This window comes from Microtus oregoni, unplaced genomic scaffold (genome assembly GCF_018167655.1).
Source record: "Microtus oregoni isolate MIOR12 unplaced genomic scaffold, Mior012 000020F_ref0000438, whole genome shotgun sequence".
In the NCBI taxonomy this organism is placed as follows: domain Eukaryota; kingdom Metazoa; phylum Chordata; class Mammalia; order Rodentia; family Cricetidae; genus Microtus; species Microtus oregoni.
The window spans coordinates 18,254,080-18,270,874 of record NW_024543079.1 but is presented as its reverse complement, the minus strand read 5'-3'; the positions used below and the strand labels follow the sequence as shown (position 1 = coordinate 18,270,874).

The 16,795-nt window shown below is 42.0% G+C and overlaps 2 protein-coding genes across 3 annotated transcripts in view; one reads left to right on the top strand and one right to left on the bottom strand.

The window, feature by feature from the left end:
• Positions 1 to 16,795, bottom strand: part of Abhd12 (abhydrolase domain containing 12, lysophospholipase) — a 58,060-nt gene that overhangs the window by 31,011 nt on the left and 10,254 nt on the right. The gene's annotated exons all lie outside the window — the stretch shown is intronic.
• Positions 7,438 to 7,908, top strand: LOC121460336 (60S ribosomal protein L23a-like). Its single transcript, XM_041670683.1, has one exon. It carries the CDS (start codon positions 7,438 to 7,440, stop codon positions 7,906 to 7,908), a length of 471 nt encoding a protein of 156 aa, XP_041526617.1.

The following is a 16,795-nucleotide window of genomic DNA, read 5'->3' as shown; positions in this document are numbered from 1 at the left end:
TTTTTACATAATCTGTTTTCATGGAAAAAAATTTTATTTTCTTCAAGACAAGGTTTCACTGCGTAACAGCCCTAGCTGTCCTGGAACTCACAGAGATCTGCCTGCCTCTGCCTTCTGAGTGCTGGGAATAAAGACATGTGCCACCACACCCAGTTCATAAAATTATTAATGATCTTTATTATAAGAAATATCGGGGGCTGAAGAGATGGCTCAGAGGTTAAGAGCATTGCCTGCTCTTCCAAAGGTCCTGAGTTCAATTCCCAGAAACCACATGGTGGCTCACAACCATCTGTAGTGAGGTCTGGTGCCCTCTTCTGGCCTGCAGGCATACATACAGACAGAATATTGTATACATAATAAATAAATAAATATTATATAAAATATGTCATTTGACTATATAAAACGCTGGTTGCTCTCACAGACATTGAGAAAAGTATCAAAAACCCTCATTGATAGAAACTCACTGAGTTGGTTTCAGAGAGATGGCACAGGGCTTCCTAAATGACTAGAATAGGCTTATCCTGTTCATTTGAGCTTCGTCCTCGGGTCATAAAGCTGTTTTGAAATAGCTTCACAGAGATGAGGTAGATGGGTGCTCTAGGTCTCAGGGAACAAAATCTCTGACCCGTAACCCCTTTCACCCCTTTCTTTTTCATCACAAGGAAGTCCACAGTCACCACAATTTCTCTTCCTCAAGGCAGATAATGTAAACTATGGTCTCCCGACCTTTTATAAAAATCTTATTTCGGCCGGGTGGTGGTGGCACACGCCTTTAATCCCAGCACCCGTGATGCAGAGACAGGCGGATCTCTGTGAGTTCGAGGTCTACAAGAGCTCCAGGACAGACGCCAAAGCTACAAAGCTACAGAGAAACCTGTCTCAAAAAAAAAAAAAAAAAATTAAAAAAAAATAAAAAAAAAATAAAAAAAAAAACACAAAGAAACAACAACAAAAACAAAGAAACCCGACCAAAACAAATCAAAACAAAAACACTTATTTCAGATGGGGTCCGGCCAAATCAACAAGCCAAAAAGCTGACAAACAGGCTTTCTGGTGTTTTCTCCTTTTTGTCCAATCCCGTTTCTATGTGGCTGTCCACGCTTCAGTCATGCCTATAGGAAGAAGAAAACAGGAACCCACTGGAAAGCTGGACAGCTGATCACATGGACTTGTGGGAAAGTGAACGAGAACTTGTCCTCTGCATGGAGAAACCCAGCTCCATGGAGATGGAAGTTCCTACACTCAGAACCCTTTTAGGTCTTGTCCCATGTGTTTTGTCACTTGGCTCATTATTTATATCCTTAACACATATTTTGTCATAGGGCTGGGGTATAGATCAATAGTGGAGTGTGAACCAGAGTTCCAACCTCAGTAATGCAAACACACACACACACACACTCACACACATTGAAAAGCTGAGGATGTTGTTTTTTTCATTTTGGCACTGACTTCTGTGCCTTCTAAAAAGATATTCAAACTTGCATCTCTGTTCTTTGACGTTTGTAATTAGAACAAAAGACAGGTAAAGTAATGGTAAGCCCCCTCCCGAAGCCCAATCCCCAGGTCAAAATTGGCACAGCCTCTGCCAAGGCTGCTGAAGTCCTGGTACTCCATGAATTTGCTGGCCCTGTGAGGTACACATCTGTCTCCATCTCAGTAACTTGCAGCCTCCCCATCTCTGTTCCTGCACCTGAGGCTACAGATTTACTTCCCATGGTACCCTCAAATGCCCTTTAGGTATTCATACACACCAGTGCTTTCAAATCATCCACAATACGACTAGGGAAACTCACTTCCTGATCAACTTCTGATTTCTGCTCCTGCACCAGAGACTTCAGATTTCACTCCCTTAGGGCCCTCACATTCCCTTTAAGTGGCTATATATCAATAAACACCAGAGTTTTCAAATCATCCATCAACCGAGCCAGAGAGTGGTCACTCTCTGATCAGCAGCTTCTTCTAGAGGACAGCACATAACTCTCCTAGACCTTCTTTCCTAGATGCATTATCTCAGTCACTGCAACCCCACTGGCTCTGCCTGTCAGCTGCCTGCAATGTGGTAGACCCCAAGAGTCCAAGACCACTAGTGAGCTCCCTGAAGGAGGCAGGGAGTGAAAAGTTTCAGAGCCTAGCCAGAGGCTAGAGAGAGGCAGACACACCCCGACAAGGCCCCTTTGGACAAACCCGTACCCGTGCTGTGCTGAGCTTACACTTCCTGTTCTGGCACACTAGAACTACTGCTCTTCAGCAGCACTAGTGGCCTGAGACTGCAGAGACCTCCAGGCAAGTAGTGTAGGCAGCAGCAACTTCATTCCGAGGACACCTGTGCCTGCCCAGCCATTAAAAACTCTGCTACAGTGCTTTCTATCTACAATTCCCCCAGGGCAGGCCCAGAGCCAAGTGGTTTGGGGTAACTCAAGGCCGTTCCCCACTATACCTAATGGCCAGTGTACCAGTGGGTCTTCAGGAAAACTGCCAGGCAATGGCTAGAGCTGTTCCCTGTTTGAAATTGTGGAAGAGTGGCATGCTGTACTCTTCCACTTTAAGTTCAGGGAGGGCCAACTGTGCTGCTCAGACTAGGGAACGTGAGCAGAAGGGTCGGTCTATCTTGGTGGAGGAAGTATGTGTGCAACTGTGGCAGGCACGGCCTGGGCCCTGACAGGCCACAACAGAAAAAGCTGGCACACAGCAGGAATAAGCAGCATGCTTCAGTGGACTTGGTTCCTCAGCGAAATCTATGCCTGCACTATTTGAGTTTCCTTACCTCTCTCTCTCCTTAGGTCTCCATCTGGATCCTTCGTGGCTACTCAAAGCCAACACTCTTGCTTTTTTCTCCTTCCCAACACCTGTTCTATGCCACATTTTCCATCATGCAAACACCACTAGCCCCAGTACCTGGCAGCATCTGCCCCCTTACTCATCTTCTTGCAACCCACACAGTCTTCTGGCACCTGCTTCAACCCTTCTCCCTTCAGTCATCTCAATTACTACTCTCAATTCAGACCAGAAACATTTCTTGCCCAGACTAGCCAACCCCCACACAAACAAAATTAATCAACTGATTACATTGCAAGGGATGGAATCTAAGGCCTCACACATAGTAGGCAACTATTTTATCATGAACCACACGCTTTTTCTTTTTGTTTTGCTGTGTGCCCCCAGCTTTAAATGTGTGATCTCCCTAGCTCCACCTCCAAAGTGCGGAGATTATGGGTTTGTGCTGTTCTGAGTATCAACTGTCAATCCTGCTCCAGTATACCCATGGAGATCTGATTGAGGTGGGAAAATCAACTGTGCAGGTTAGTTTTTGTCACAAATTAGAGACATCTGGGAAAAAGAGTCCTTAATGGAGAAGACATCTCTATCAGATTGCCTGTAGGTAAGTCTGTGAGGCATTTTCTTGACTGATGATTGATGTGAGAAGGTTCAGCCCAATGTGGGCGGTACCACTCCTGATCAAGTGATCCTGAGTTGTACAAGAAAGCAAGTAAAGCAGAGGTAGGTGGGTCTCTAAGTTCAAGGCCAGCCTAGTCTATAGAGCAAGTTCCAAAATAGCCAGGGCTACACTGAGAAACTCTGTCATGGAAAAAACAAAAACAAACAAAAAAACAAAATCAAAAACAAAAAAAAATCTTTGAGGTGGCACACATCTTTCTTTAGTCCTAGCATCAGGGAGGCAGAGGCAGGTGATCTGTTTGAGTTTAAGGCTAGCTTGGTCTACTATCCAGTTCCAGGACAGTCAGGACTACATAGAGAAACACGGTCTCAAATCTTAGGCTAGAGAGATGACTCAGCAGTTTAAGAGCATTGGCTGTTCTTCCAGAGGGCCCAAGTTCAATTCCCAGCACCTACTGTCTGTAACTCAGGTTCCAATAATCCTACTCCCTCACACAGACATGAATGCAGGCCAAACACCAATGCACATAAACAAATAAGTAAGTAAATAAATAAATGAAAGTAAAGCAAGTTGTAAGTAGCAAGCCAGTAAGCAGCACTCCTCCATGGTCTCTGCTTTAGTTCCTGCCTCCAGGTTCCTTCCCTGATTTCCCCCAATGATGGACTGTAATGGGGGAAATGTAAGTCAAAAACCCCACTTTCCTCTGCAAGTTGCTTCAGCTCATGATGTTTAGCACAGCAATAGAGAGCAAACTAATACACAGCCCACTGTGGGTTGCACCATTCCCTAGATGGGAACCTGGGCTGTATGAATGGAGAAAGGGAACTGAGTTGCGCATGCATTCCTTACTCCCTGCTTCCTCTTTTTTTTAAAAAATATTTATTTATTCATTATGTATACAGTGTTCTGCAGGCCAGAAGAGGACACCAAATCTTACTACAGATGGTTGTGAGCCACCATGTGGTTGCTGGGAATTGAACTCAGGACCTCTGGAACAGTAGGCAGTGCTCTTAACTGTTGAGCCATCTCTCCAGCCCCTCCCTGCTTCCTCTTGACTATGGATACATACAACGTGACTGCTGCTTCTGAAGTCTTCCTGTGACTCCAGTCTAATCTGAGCTTTCCTTCCCCTCCACAGTCTGTAAGGGAATAGTTAAATATATATTTTCAATCTGTTTTTTCCATTATTTATGTTATAGTTGACACTGTCACCAGTACCTAGTACATGGATGCTCATAAAATATTACTTATAAAGTTCATAAATTAAGGCAGAAGTCTTCAGTTTCTATCAAGAATCTATTGATTAGACAAAAAAAAAATGAGTTCAGCAGGACAATAATATTTTGGGGTGGTGCTGGGCATCAAACCCAGGACCTAGAGCTTCTTAGGTCAATGAGCTATATATACATCCATCTCTAGAAGTCAAGTTCTTTTTGTTGTTGTTATTGTTGTTGTTGTTGTTATTGTTTTTTCAAAACAGGAGTTTTCTTTTTAACAGTTCTGACTGACCTCAAGCTCACAGAGATCCACCTGCCTCTGCCTCCTGAGTGCTGGGATTAAAAGGGTGTGCTACCACCACCAGCCAGCTAGAAGTCAAGTACTTATAACAACTTCCACTAACAAAATATTTTCAAGGAAATAATCTATAAAATTTGCAAGGTTCAAATTAAATAAATATTATGCAGTATATGTATCAAAGGAAAGTGTCACATAAAATTTTATTTTCATCCATAAACAGTCAATTAATCTTAATAATAGCTAATGAAAGTGAGAATGGTCCATCTGAACATTCCAGGCAAAAGGGTAAAACATTATAACCTTGTCATAGGTCACCTTGGCAACAATGTCAAAATTGCAAATATTCATGCTCTGACTCACCACATCTCAAATTACCCAAAGTAACAAGGCACTTTTTGAAAAAGGAACAGATTGAACACTAGAAAACTGCTAATAATAGCAAGATGCATTGAGAAAAGCCAGATCTGTAGGAAGCTGACTAAATAAATGATGAACTCATGTATTATGAAGATGCTGGGTATGTATCATACCAAGTCTTGACTGAGTAAAGCAGTAACTATTCTTTTAAAACTCCCCTGATGTCATGAGGGGTGGCCACAGGTTCCTCTTGTTCCTTCAATGGTCATTCCATCCTTGGGGCAACAGAGGTTTATGTGAATGCATGCTACCATTCCTGTGTCATCTCCAGACTGCATTTAATTCCCTTCTTTTGTTTCTGCATATGCAATTTGGAGTAGGACCTGTACATCCTTCTTCATATGTGTCAAAACATGGTAAGGGGCAAGACAAGGCCAAACAAGAGAAATCTCACACAGAGCAAGCATTATCAGGAGTAGGCAAGGGTCTTATGTAAAGCACACAGGGTGGTGTTGTGGAATATTACTTTACTATGTAAAAGCGTGCTACATGTTAATGCTATATTTAACTATGTAAGATATGTTGCATTTCTTTCACCTTGCCTGCCTAAGGCATCTGACTGGTCTAATAAAAAGCTGAACAGTTTGCTGGGCAGTGGTGGTGCACACCTTTAATCCCAGCCCAGGCAGAGGCAAGTGGAATTTAGTGAGTTCAAGGCCAGCCTGGTCTACAAAGTGAGTTCTAGGACAGCCAGAACTGTTACACAAAGAAATCCTGTCTTAAAAAAAACAAAAAATAAATAAGTAAAAAAGGTGAACAGCCAATAGCTAGGGAGTAGAGGGCTAGGTGGGGCTGTCAGGCAGAAAGATTAAGTATATGAGAGGAGGAACCTAGGCTGAGAGAGGAGAGCAATAGAGAAGAGAGAGACCTGGAGCCAGGCAGACATGAAAAAAGTAGGGAAGTAGGACATACAGAATGAAAGAAAGGTAAAAAGCTCCAAAGCAAAACATAGATGAAGAGAAATAGGTTAAAATAAATTTTAAGAGCTAGTGAGACATGTATAAGGATGGGCATTCATAATCAATAAGTCTCCACATCATGATTTAGGGGTTAGCAGTCCAAGAAAGCTTGCTACATTTGGTGCCCAATGTGGGTCTCAAACCCACAACCCTGAGATTAAGAGTCTCATGCTTGCTGGGCAGTGGCACACCTTTAATCCCATTATTCAGGGGGCAGAGGCAGGTGGATCTCTGTGAGTCTGAGGCCAGCCTGGTCTACAGAGTGAATTCCAAGACAGGCTCCAAAGCTACAGACAAACCCTGTCTCTAGAAACAAAAAAAAAAAAAAAAAAAAGTTTCATGCTCTATGATGAGCCAGCTGAACCACTGGTAATATAAAGCACAGCCACTGTGACAAAGATAAAACAGGGTGGCATTCAGGCCACATGTGGTTGCCTTGTACACATCAGATCATTCCTATTCCTTGTATCTTTCAGTCAGACAGCACTATGGCAACTCAGTACACAGGGAGACCTCAGGGTCAAACAAGGAAGGTACTTGATATACAAATGTTAAAAACAATGGCATCTCCATATGAGGACCTGGACCTAAATCTAGCATACAGTAGTTAAGTTACTGTTCATAAAATCATGTGTAGAGCTGGGTACAGTGGTACACACCTATAATCCCAGCACTGGGGAAACTGAGGCAAGAGGTCTTGAGTTCAAGGCCATTCTGGGATATACAGCAAATCCTTTCCCAAAAACAAAACCAAAATCTTAGATAAAAATGTAAATTGTGCTTGTGTGTACACAGATTAAAGCATGTAAACACAGCTAGAAGGGTAACTGATGCCCATGGAAAGTGAACCTGTAGCTATGTGTTGTCTACTTTATGCCTTCCTATATTATCTGAAAACGCACTTTTACAATGAACAGTCATAATCAACACTGACTTCCATGTTATTTTTCTTAATTTTATACAAATAATTTTTGATGCAAAAGTAAATTCTTGATATACTGCTAAGTGAAAAACACTGTAAGATGATACATCCAAAAGGATATCCCTGGGGTTGAGAGTAAAATGCTTGCTTGCTGTCCAAGAAAAGAACCTGAGTTTGATCCTCAGAACCCACATAAAAAAGTAAGGTATAGCCTTTTCGTCAAGATGGCGCCGAAAGCGAAGAAGGAAGCTCCTGCCCCTCCCAAAGCCGAAGCTAAAGAGAAGGCCTTGAAAGTCAAGAAGGCAGTGCTGAAAGGCGTCCACAGCCACAAAAAGAAGAAGATCCGCACATCGCCCACCTTTCGGCGTCCCAAGACCCTGCGGCTACGAAGGCAGCCTAAATACCCCCGGAAGAGCGCGCCCAGGAGGAACAAGCTTGACCACTATGCCATCATCAAATTCCCCCTGACCACCGAGTCAGCCATGAAGAAGATAGAAGACAACAACACACTTGTGTTCATTGTGGACGTCAAGGCCAACAAGCACCAGATCAAACAGACTGTGAAGAAACTCTATGACATCGATGTGGCCAAAGTCAACACCCTCATAAGGCCCGATGGAGAGAAGAAGGCGTATGTTCGGTTGGCTCCTGATTATGATGCTCTAGATGTTGCCAACAAGATTGGAATCATCTAAACTGAGCCCAGCCAGCTAATTCTAAATATACACTTTTTCACCATAAAAAAAAAAAAAGTAAGGTATAGTACCACGTACTTATACTTGCTGTGGGAATTCCTTCAGCCAATAATAGCCTTTAAGACACTGGTCCACTTTGGGCGTGGTCTCATGTACTATAAATACAGGCACGTGTGTGCTGCTCTTAAGTAATTAACTAAATTTGTTAGTATTTCTTTTTTTTTAAATATTTATTTACTTATTATGTATACAATATTCAGTTTGTGTGTATGCCTGCAGGCCAGAAGAGGACACCAGACCTCATTACAGATGGTTGTGAGCCACCATGTGGTTGCTGGGAATTGAACTCAGGACCCTTGGAAGAGCAGGCAGTGCTCTTAACCACTGAGCCATCTCTCCAGCCCCAGAGGGCACCAGATCTCATTACACCCAAATAGGAAAGAATATACCTTCTTCTCTGCAGCTCATGGAACCTTCTCGAAAATCGACCACACAGTCAGTAACAAAGCAAACATCCACAGTTACAAAAAAATATTAGTAACCACCTGTGTCTTATCAGATCACCATGGATTAAAGTTAGAATTCAACAACAATGCTACCCCCAGAAAGCCTACAAATTCATGGAAACTGAACAGTCAACTACTGAACCATACCTGGATTAAGGAAGAAATAAAGAAAGAAATTAAAGTCTTCCTGGAATTCAATGAAAATAAAGAAACAACATACTCAAACTTATGGGACACTATGAAAGCAGTCCTAAGAGGAAAGTTCATAGCACTAAGTGCCCACTTAAAGAAATCAGAGAAAGCTCACATTGGAGACTTAACAGCCCACCTGAAAGCTCTAGAAAAAAAAGAAGCAGACTCACCTAGGAGGAGTAGAAGACTGGAAATAATCAAACTGAGGGCTGAAATCAACAAAATAGAAACACAGAAAACAATCCAAAGAATCAATGAAACAAAAAGCTGGTTCCTGGAGAAAATCAACAAGATTGACAAACCCCTATCCAAACTAATCAAACGGCAGAGAGAGAATTTGCAAATTAATAAGATCAGAAATGAAAAGGGGGACATAACCACAGACACAGAGGAAATTCAGAGAATCATTAGATCTTACTACAAAAGCCTATATGCCACAAAACTGGAAAATGTAAAGAAAATAGACACTTTTTAAGATAAATACCATATAGCAAAGTTAAACCAGGAGCAGGTGAACAATCTAAATAGACCTGTTAGTCGCGAAGAATTAGAAGCAGTTATCAAAAACCTCCCTACCAAAAAAAGCCCAGGACCAGATGGTTTCAATGCAGAATTCTACCAGAACTTCCAAGAAGAACTAATACCTATACTCCTTAATGTATTTCACAATATAGAAACAGAAGAGGCATTGCCAAATTCCTTTTATGAAGCTACAGTTACTCTGATACCAAAACCGCACAAAGACTCAACCAAGAAAGAGAATTATAGGTCAATCTCACTCATGAACATCGACGCAAAAATCCTCAACAAAATACTGGCAAACCGAATCCAAGAACACATCCAAAAAATTATCCATTATGATCAAGTAGGCTTCATCCCAGAGATGCAGGGCTGGTTCAACATACGAAAATCTACCAATGTAATCCATCATATAAATAAACTGAAAGAAAAAAAACATATGATCATTTCATTAGATGCTGAAAAAGCATTTGACAAAATTCAACATCCCTTTATGATAAAAGTATTGGAGAGATTAGGGATACAAGGGTCATACCTAAATATAATAAAAGCTATATACAGCAAGCCGACAGCTAACATCAAATTAAATGGAGAGAAACTTAAAGCCATCCCACTAAATCAGGAACACGACAAGGATATCCACTCTCGCCATACCTCTTCAATATAGTGCTTGAAGTTCTAGCAATAGCAATAAGACAACATAATGGGATCAAGGGGATTCGAATTGGAAAGGAAGAAGTCAAACTTTCGTTATTTGCAGATGATATGATAGTGTACATAAGCGACCCCCAAAACTCCACCAAAGAACTTTTACAGCTGATAAACACCTTTAGTAATGTGGCAGGATACAAGATCAACTCCAAAAAATCAGTCGCCCTCTTATACACAAAGGATATGGAAGCAGAGAGGGAAATCAGAGAAGCTTCACCTTTCACGATAGCCACAAACAGCATAAAATATGTTGGGGAAACTCTAACCAAGGAAGTAAAAGATCTATTTGACAAGAACTTTAAGGCATTGAAGAAAGAAATTGAAGAGGATACCAGAAAATGGAAGGACCTCCCCTGCTCTTGGATTGGGAGGATCAACATAGTAAAAATGGCAATTCTACCAAAGGCAATTTATAGATTCAATGCAATCCCCATCAAGATCCCATCAAAATTCTTCACAGATCTGGAGAGGACAATAATCAACTTTATATGGAAAAACAAAAAACCCAGGATAGCCAAAACAATCCTATACAATAAAGGATCTTCTGGAGGCATTACCATCCCTGACTTCAAACTCTATTACAGAGCTACAGTAATGAAAACAGTGTGGTACTGGCATAAAAACAGAGAAGTCGACCAATGGAATCATATAGAAGACCCGAATTTTAACCCACAAACCTATGAACACCTCATTTTCGATAAAGGAGCTAAAAGTATACAATGGAAGAAAGAAAGCATCTTCAACAAATGGTGCTGGCATAACTGGATGTCAACCTGTAGAAGAATGAAAATAGACCCATATCTATCACCATGCACAAAACTCACGTCCAAATGGATTAAAGACCTCAATATCAGTCAGAACACATTGAACCTGATAGAAGAGAAAGTGGGAAGTACCCTACAACAGATGGGCACAGGAGATTGCTTCCTATGTGTAACCCCAGCAGCACAGACATTAAGGGCAACATTGCATAAATGGGACCTACTAAAACTGAGAAGCTTCTGTAAAGCAAAGGACACTGTCACTAAGACAAAAAGGCAACCTACTGACTGGGAGAAGATCTTCACCAACCCCGCAACAGACAAAGGTCTGATCTCCAAAATATATAGAGAACTCAGGAAACTAGACTTTAAAATGCTAATTAACCCAATTAAAAATGGGGCACTGAACTGAACAGAAAATTCTCAACAGAAGAAGTTCAAATGGCCAAAAGACACTTAAGGTCATGCTCAACCTCCTTAGTGATCAGGGAAATGCAAATCAAAACAACTTTGAGATATCATCTTACACCTGTCAGAATGGCTAAAATAAAAAACTCCAATGATAGCCTTTGCTGGAGAGGCTGTGGAGGAAGGGGTACACTCATCCATTGCTGGTGGGAATGCAAACTTGTGCAATCACTTTGGAAATCAGTGTTTCGGTTTCTCAGGAAATTCGGGATCAACCTACCCCTGGACCCAGCAATACCACTCCTGGGAATATGCCCAAGAGATGCCCTATCATATGACAAGAGCATTTGTTCAACTATGTTCATAGCAGCATTATTTGTAATAGCCAGAACCTGGAAACAACCTAGATGCCCTTCAATGGAAGAATGGATGAAGAAAGTGTGGAATATATACACATTAGAGTACTACGCTGCGGTAAAAAACAATGACTTCTCGAATTTTGCATGCAAATGGATGGAAATAGAAAACACTATACTAAGTGAGGTAACCCAGACCCAAAAAGTTGAACATGGGATGTACTCACTCATAATTGGTTTCTAGCCATAAATAAGGGTCACGGAGTCTACAATTGGTGAACCTAAAGAAGCTAAGTAAGAAGGTGAACCCAAGGAAAGGAAAAACATATAGTTATCCTCTTGGCTATGGGAAGTAGACAAAATAGCCGGGGAGAAAATTGGGATCTTGGGGGTGGGGTGGGGTTGGGGTAAGGGGAGATGGGGAGAGAAAAGGGAGAAGGGGAGGATGGGGGGAACTTGGGGAAAAAGGATGATTGGGATAAAGGAAGGTTGGATAGGGGAGCACAGAAGCACAGTTCTTAGTTAAGGGAGCCACCTTAGGGTTGGCAAGAGACTTGAACCTAGAGTGGCTCCCAGGAGCCCAAGGCAATGTCCCCAGCTAGTTCCTTGGGCAGCTGAGGATAGGGAATCTGAAATGACCCAATCCTATAGCAATACTGACGAATATCTTGCATATCACCATAGAACCTTCATCTGGTGATGGATGGAGATAGAGACAGAGACCCACACTGGAGCACTGGACTGAGCTCCCAAGGTCCCAATGAGGAGCAGAAGGAGGGAGAACATGAGCAAAGAAATCGGGACCACGAGGGGTGCACCCACCCACTGAGACAGTGGAGCTGATCTATTGGGAGCTCACCAAGGCCAGCTGGACTGTGACTGAAAAAGCATGGGATAAAACCGGACTCTCTGAACATGGCGAACAATGAGGGCTGATGAGAAGCCAAGGACAATGGCAGGGGGTTTTGATCCTACTTAATGTGCTGGCTTTGTGGGAGCCTAGCCAGTTTGGATGTTCACCTTCCTAGATATGGACGGAGGGGGGAGGACCTAGGACTTACCACCGGGCAGGGAACCCTGACTGCTCTTTGGACTGGAGAGGGAGGGGGAGAGGAGTGGGGGGAGGGGGAGAAGGGTGGGAGGAGGGGGAGGGAAATGGGAGGCTGGGAGGAGACGGAAACTTGTTTTTTTCCTTTTCTCAATAAAAAAAAATTTGAGTTTCATCATAAAAAAAAAGAAATAAGAAATATGAAAAAAAAATTTGTGTTTTCCATCTGGGCTTTGGTCTTGGCTAGGTCTAATAATGTTTTTGCTGTGTTTCCTCCCTTTTAGACTGGAAATGTGTACTCTGTGCTACTGTATATTGGAAATATGTAACATTTTTAAAATATTTACAGTGGCTCAAGTTAAGAGAATGCTTTGAGTCAAAGTATCAATTCAAAGAGGAGACTTTGAACTTAAACTGAATATGTTTGAAGGTATTCTTGAAATTAGATAAATCATGAGCTATACAGGAGTGGGTTTTTGAGAGGGATGAATGGGAACACGAAGGTAGGGGGAAAGTATTGCAGATTTAAGTAATGTGTTTGAAAATTGACAAGGAGTGGACTCGTGATAATTAACCTTCGGTGTCAAATTTAGGACCGCCAAAGAAATTGAAGCATTTACCTCTGAGTATCTGTGAGAATGTTTTAGAGAAGATTAACCGAGGAAGACAGACCTATCCTGAATATAGGACTAGTTCACGGGCTGAGGGCTTGGATGGGATATGAGGAAAAAGCTTCTATCCGGCTACAGTCAAACAGCTGCCACATGAGCGATCAGCAGCTCTGGCCACCACACTTGCCCTGCCATAGTAGATCATACCCTCTAAAAACTGTGAACCAAAAAACATCCCCTTTCCTGAAGCTGTTCTGTCTGATGTTCTCTTACAGCACGAGAAAAGTAACTATTACAATTCCATTACTGCATCATCGAAAGAGCTGCAGTGTTTTCTTTTTGATCTTATCACAACATATTTTCTTAGAAACTAAAGTACAAGCCCATTAGTAAAGATTAATTTCCCAACACTAGCAGCTGAATTAAAATTTTTTTAATTTTTTTTACATAGAAATCTCTTTTGTTTTTTGAGACAGGGTTTTGTTGCAGAATACTCCTTTACACTGTGAAGATGTATCATTGTGATTGGTTTAACAAAGAGCTGAATGACCAATAGCTGGGCAGGAAAAGGTTAGGTGGGACTTCTGGGGACAGAGAGGACTTAGAGAAGGGGAGTTGCCTTCTGGACTCAGAGAAAGCAGGACATGTAGAAGAGGTAAAAGCCACAAGCCGCGAGCCACATAACAGCGCATAGATTAAAATAAATGGGTTAATTTAAGTTATAAGAGCAACAGGACAAGCCTAAGCTAAGGCTAAGCTTTCATAATTAATAAGAAGTCTCTATGCCATTATTTGAGAGCTGGCGGTTTTCTATGTAACAGCTCTGCCTGTCCTGGAACATGCTTTGCAGACCAGGCTGGCCTCTAACTCACAGAGATTCATCTGCCTCTGTCTCCTGAGTGCCGGGATTAAGGGCATACACAACTACACCTGGCTTGGAGGAAATCTTAACAACCTTCACAATACAATAAAATGTAGGTGCAATTACTCTACTCCCGCTGAAAACGTCAAGACCTTAATGAAACATGCAACAACCACCTCTAATGTCTCTTTGTTTTCAAAGAGGAAAACAAAAACCATGAGGAATTTGTTGGCAGAGTTGAACAGCTGAGTGTCCCACTATGGAAAGGTCTGCTTTGTGTTTAGCGGGGGAAAGAGGACAGGGTTGGGGTTCTGGTAATAACAAAAATAAAGATTATCAGAGGTGGGGCTCATTTTCAAGACTTTATACCTGGCCATGTTTCCTCTCTTGTTCTTGGATTTCTGTTTTTCTACAGTAAGTCACCACACTGTTGAAATTTTACTTGGTATTTATGTGTATGTAACCTTTTTGGCTGTGCTTCTTCACAAGATTGTAAACACTGTACAGACTCAGACTAACCCACTCTTATGCCATGTTTTAGCTGAATTATCTAGCCTTTAAGGAAGGCTAAGTGAAAGCTACTTGTTAAACGAATGAGTACAAATCCCACTTTCAACACACATATACACCACACGGTTAAAACTCTGGAGAATTTCACCTCCCTGTTATCTTTCTGTGCTTTATTCTCACTACAGGATCTTTATTACTTTGGAATCAGATACAAAGTAAGGAGCTGAGAGAGAGAGTGATAGCCCCTGAGACGGCCTTTCACCATAGTGATGGCATCTCCTGGGTAAGTTCACACCTAGACTCCTTCCCTGGGCCCCACAGAACGTTCAGTTTTCTCCTGAGGCCTTTGGGAGGCACTGGCAAGCTTCTACATTGCCACACTGGCTTAAGAGGCTCTTTTGGCATCTTAAGCTAGATATTAGGTGTTCTATAATGGTGGTCTTCTTGGTTCTTCCTCAGGGTCCTGACGTGACATACTTTGTCAGAGTTCATTGTGTCCCTAACTGCGAGACTTCCTCTTCTATTTCTAGACTGCGTAGCTGGTCAGTGATGTTCCTTGCATTATAACATTTGCATGAAGTGAGATGCAAATGACGGGATGCTGTTAACATAAATCAGCACGTAAAACATATTGCAATGAATTGGTCTTTAGGAAAGATGAAATGCCTGACAGTGGTGGCACACACCTTCAATCCCATAACTCAGAAGGCAGAGACAAACTCTGAGTTTGAGGCCAGCTGGTCTACAGTGCATATCTATAATCCCAGTACTTGGGAGGTAAAGTCAGGAAGATCATGAATTTGGCTACAAAAGATCCTATCTCAAAATAGAAAAAAGGAAGGAAGGTCATCAGGAAATCAAGCATAGTGATGAGTAAATGCCTACTGTACTCAGGAGGTTGAGGCAGAAGAAAGAAGTCTTTGGGTTTCTATTGCTGTGAAGAGACACCATGACCATGGCAACTCTTATAAAGGCAGGAAGCAAGTGAGAGTTCTTACATCTTGACTCACAGGCAACAGGAAGTGGTTTGAAACACTGGGCATGGCTTAAGCATCTATGAGCCCTCAAAGCTTGCCTCCACAGTGATACACTTCCTTCAACAAGGCTTTACATACGCCAACAACGCCACACCTCCTAATAGTGCCACTCTGTTTAGGGGCCTTTTATTTTTTCTTCCCCCAAACCACCACAGAAGGCAAGTTTAAGGTCAGTTTGGGCTATACAACAAAACTCCGAAAGAAAAATATGAATGTGAGAGCAGACAGACTGTCTCCTGTCACTCTTGTATTCTCTCTGAGCCATAGCACTGATCAAAACATTTGAGTGTAAGACTTGATGGCTGCCATTCATAAAAGCTGAAAAACAAGATTCCCTAGGGGCAAGAATCCTCTCATTGCATCACCAGTTGCTTTCATAGTACCTGGGAAAGCTTAGTGACTGATGAATACAATAATGTATAGGTACCTGACACTGGTGTTATTTTCAGGCAAAGCTTTGTGGCTATTCCATGATCGAGAATGGCACAGGTCAAAGATGAAAGGGCATAGTGTATTTGCTAAACACATTATTAAAAGCAATGAAAAATCAACATCTTGATCTTTTCTAGGGTCATTTTTGCAAAATAATTGGCACCAATTCTACGTTTTTACCTTTCCATTATGAGCAGCCAGTCAATATATCCAATCCTTTGTGGCACTTTCATTAGTCGGATAACAGCTAAAGACAATTTAACTTTTTCCCTCACTTTAAAGTGCAAGACCACTTCTAAAACATGCCTTTAATCCCAGCACTTGGGAGGCAGAGGCAGGGGGATCTCTGAGTTCAAGGCCAGCCTGGTCTACAGGGCAAATCCAGGACAGCCAGGGCTACACAGAGAGACCCTGTCTAAAAACAAAACAACAACAAAAAGATCAAAACACTCCTGGCTTTGCTTATATTCCTCAACTGGCAGACTTCCTCTATCTCCATCTCTTTCTTTTTACAGCACTGTGGATCAAACCCAGGGCCTGGAAATGCTAAGTGTTCTACCACTAAGCCATAGCCCAGTCCTCTACCTTCATCTTGACAAACTGACTGAACAAAGTGGCTTAAAAATCAAGTAAGTAGCTTTGTAATAAAGGTGAACAGGGTCTGGCATATGATTTCTTGCTTGAAGCTATTCTACTTCCTGAGTTCTCTCTCTCCTTATGATGCCTTCTAGCATGTTATATATAACACAGCACGAAGGCCCTTACCAGATATGATCCTCAATCTTAGAATTCTCATATTCTACAACCATGGGCCAAATAAACTCCTATTTGTTCATAATCTTCCCAATCTGTGGTCTTCTGTTATAGCTGTAAACACAGACTAAGAGGCTGGAGAGGTGGCACAGTGGTGTAGGAGTGCTTGCTCTGCAAGAAT